A 3648-nucleotide genomic window follows, 5' to 3' on the forward strand; every position below is an offset into this window, starting at 1 on the left:
ATAATGGCTTAAACTTTTAGTAGAATCAAAAAATTTAAAATAGTATCAAAGTAAAAGGTCTTGAGTATGATTACTATTTTCTTTACTCTACCTTCTATTTAAAATCTCACGTGTTGAGCTTTATCTATTAAAAATGGAGTTTGAGTCTATATGTGAGAGGGAGTGTTAGATGTATATATATAGTTAAATAATTAAATTTTCCATTTCCCTAGTAGCTTAAATTGGTAATATAAAAACATGTGTGTGTATGTCGCTGCATGTAAATTATAAAGTGATTCACCAAGTTGAGTTCGGCTTGGGTATCAGTGTCATGTGCATAAGATTCGATAAGATACTTCAACGTAGCAACATCCCATCAAATTTATGTTCTTATGATCTGATGACAATATGTGAAGTTTGTTCATATGGTACCATTATACGAATTTTATGAACAACATGTGTGCTTGTTTTGCTATGTTTCTGGTTATAACTTATAATAGAGTTATTTTACCCAAGCTGTAATAATGATATTCATGTGATTTACGAGCTTTGGAAATGATATTCAACTTGGCTGTGCATGTACATGACACTGGCAGTAATGGTGTTACCAATATTATAGGTATTATGGTTGAATTATATGCAACTTACATATATTTTTTGGATAAAAACAGTTTTTTATTTTTGAAAGGGATAAAAACACCATAGTTGATAGAGACATCGACTTATTTGTTATTATCAGTTTCTTTAAGTATCAAAATGTCCACATTTACAAAGATCACATATATCATGTTAGTTGAGCACTTGAGCTATATACAGTGACTTTTCTATAATTGTGAACTTTGAAATTTCATTCTCTCTATTAATGGTTTACTATATGCAGACGATTTGGTCCAAGAAACCGCACCATCCAATGATGGGCGTGCAGAAGATTCAGTTCGGGAAACCCCAATATCCAATAATATAAATAAAAGACGTGGAATAACGCTAATGCAGCGAATATGGGCTCTTCCACCGAACAAGAAACTTGTATGTGGGTTAAATGGGAGCAAGCAACCGGTTGGGGAAAGCGGGCAAACATTCAAAAGGTGGTTGGGCACCTTATGCATCTGCCGCAACTATTGCCCACTTATGCCTGCTACTTGGACGCATGTCGACCGTAAATGCAAAGAAGACGCCTGGGTAGAGATAAAGGTTGTATCAAATTAAGCTACTTTGAATTGTTATGTATAGTCGTGTATGTACTAAATGACATTTTCAGTAGGGTGAATTATTGCACTATGCTAACTCAATTTTTGCATTTTAGAAAAAGTGGATCATTGACCCAGAAATTATCAGACCAGCAAATCAAATGAACTGGGCAATGTACTTGTTAGGGGAGTTGAGAAGGAATCGAAGGAGTAAGTTAAAAAAAAAATGCTACCCAAAAGATGCGTTAAAAGAAGCTGTTTATCTCAATAAACCATCTTGGGCTGACGAGCAGGACTACCGCGCACTAGTTGACTATTGGTTTGCCCGTAAAACGAAGGTTGTGCTATTTTCTTGCTCTATTATCTTTTACTGGTAATATACATATGATGTAGAAATGTCTATACCGAGTACAGTGTTTTAACTGATTTGTTTGTTTTAATTTGTTGGCGGGAATGTGTAAAGGAATTAACGGATACGAACAAGAGAAGTCGTTCGTTTCAGACGGATATAGCGAGGACAGGGCCTATAAGTTTTGCACAAACTGCTGACAATATGGTAAGAAATGCATTATGCAACAACATTCACAGTTTTAATGCTCTACTATTTTAATTGAACTTGTGACATATTGGTGGTATCAATAAATTCTAGTTGTATTTATTTATTTATTTTGTTCTTGAAAGAACATGGTCGATTCGAATTCATGAAAATTAAAATAGATTTTGTCGGCGTGAGTTTAGCATTGAGGAAGGGCTTGCATGGAGATGACAGTAATGGTGGCAATGCCCAACATTGTCGTAGGGTCCAAACTAAGCAATCCACAATTTCATTACTGTAATAATATAAACTTCTTGGTTTAGAAATAATCAATATTAAAAAATCACAAACGAGTTTCCGTACATATTGTTTGGTTGAATTAAAATTATTATGTGTGATGAATCTGAAGAGTTTGAAGAAACTAGTTTACTGATCATATGCACAGTGTTAGGGTAAGGAAGACTTGGCTTTTTTGCATGTTTATGATTGTTAATAGACATTTCTTGTGATATTTCCTGTTTTTGATTAGTGATTTCATTAATATTTATGTTTGCCATTTTGTTAGCAAGAGTTTGGTTTGGTATATAGCAATTGGGATGCATATAGGCAGGGGGTTGTAGCTGCGTTTAAAACGTGGCTATAGAGTAATTGTAAAAATATTTAGGGGGTTGTAGCTGCGTTTAAAACGTGGCTATAGACAAATTCTAAAAATAGTTAGGGGGTTATAGCCGCGTTTTAAACGTGGCTATAGGTAACAGATATAACCACATTTAAGAAACGTGGCTATAGTTGTGGCATTTTCGCCGCGTTTTAAATGTGGCGAAAATGTCTTCAAAGCTGTCAACAAGGGTGCTATGGCCACACTTTTTCAAACGTTACCTCTTATAAAATGGCTATTTTATTAAATCAAAGGGCAAGAGTGTTGGTACCAAAAACCGCTTGATACACAGCATTCACATGAAGAAAACAACTCGTCTTTTTGAACGTAATAAACTACATGTTTACGGAATTTGTTTTATGGTTATATTGCATGTTATGTTCCAAATTCCATTTGCTATGTTTGGTTGTCGATTCTCGCTTCATATCACCAACATAAATTTTCACTATTGTAATGAGACTGTTGAATATGATGTAGGCAAAAGAAAGCGGCCAAGCAGTGGAGCGTGCAGATGTTTTCATAAAAGCATACTGCACGAAAGATGGGACTCCTATTAGTAATGAAGTGCGAGACAAGATTGTAAGCCTATATCATAACCTATTTATTTTCTAATTTGTGCGTGAAATGTTTATAGCAAATAATATGTTATTTGGTTCTTATATGAAAACAGGAGAAAATGAAAGCAATTTTAGACAACGGGGGCAAACTAGTAGGAGACCATCGCGATGGAATTCTCTGGGCAAAAGATGATGCGTTCGCTCAAGTGATGGGCAAAGAACATTCTGGACGTGTCCGTGGGGTCGGTTTTGGACCAACCCCATCAGGAAGAAGTGGGTCCAACCTTCCATGTGTGCCTGGGCCGTCGTCCACTGAAACGGCCCAACGAATGACTGCATTGGAAAATTCGATGAGGGACCAACTTGCTGACTCAGAGCAAAGGCATCAGCAGCAACTGGCCGAAGCAAAGCGGGAGTCAGATGCACGGCATAAGCAGCAACTAGCCGAAGCACTGGCCGAAGCAAAGCGGGAGTCAGATGCACGACATGAGCAGCAACTGGCCGAAGCAATGCGCGAATCAGAAAGACGGCATCAGCAGCAGCTGGACGAAACAAAGCGGGAAATGGGTGAGGCAAAGCGGAGAATGGATGAAATGGTAGCCTTCTTACAAAAGAATGTCATCTCAAGTTTAAGCGGTTATTCAGGTAATACAAACTTTGCGTTTAATTTAATAAAACTTGCGTGTTTATTGCAATATTATGTGCTACTAATATTGCGTATATAATATTTTC

The 3648-nt window shown here is 36.7% G+C and overlaps 1 protein-coding gene across 1 annotated transcript; it reads left to right on the forward strand.

Annotated features, from left to right (window-relative positions):
- Window positions 1-523: 523 nt before the first annotated feature.
- Window positions 524-3406, forward strand: LOC115990920. The gene is made up of 7 exons (XM_031114688.1): window positions 524-598; window positions 860-1170; window positions 1283-1504; window positions 1630-1722; window positions 2837-2938; window positions 3030-3343; window positions 3394-3406. The coding sequence occupies exons 1-7, from the start codon at window positions 535-537 to the stop codon at window positions 3404-3406; spliced, it is 1119 nt and encodes a 372-aa protein (XP_030970548.1). The 5' UTR covers window positions 524-534.
- The last annotated feature ends 242 nt before the right edge of the window (window positions 3407-3648 follow it).

This window comes from Quercus lobata, chromosome 5, assembly GCF_001633185.2.
Source record: "Quercus lobata isolate SW786 chromosome 5, ValleyOak3.0 Primary Assembly, whole genome shotgun sequence".
NCBI lineage: Eukaryota > Viridiplantae > Streptophyta > Magnoliopsida > Fagales > Fagaceae > Quercus > Quercus lobata.

Coding starts and splice junctions, on each gene's coding strand:
- LOC115990920 (XM_031114688.1), top strand. CDS start 535: ATGATATTCAACTTGGCTGTGCATGTACATGACACTGGCAGTAATGGT. Junction 1,505..1,629: donor GGTTTGCCCGTAAAACGAAG/GTTGTGCTATTT, acceptor GAATGTGTAAAG/GAATTAACGGATACGAACAA. Junction 1,723..2,836: donor CACAAACTGCTGACAATATG/GTAAGAAATGCA, acceptor AATATGATGTAG/GCAAAAGAAAGCGGCCAAGC.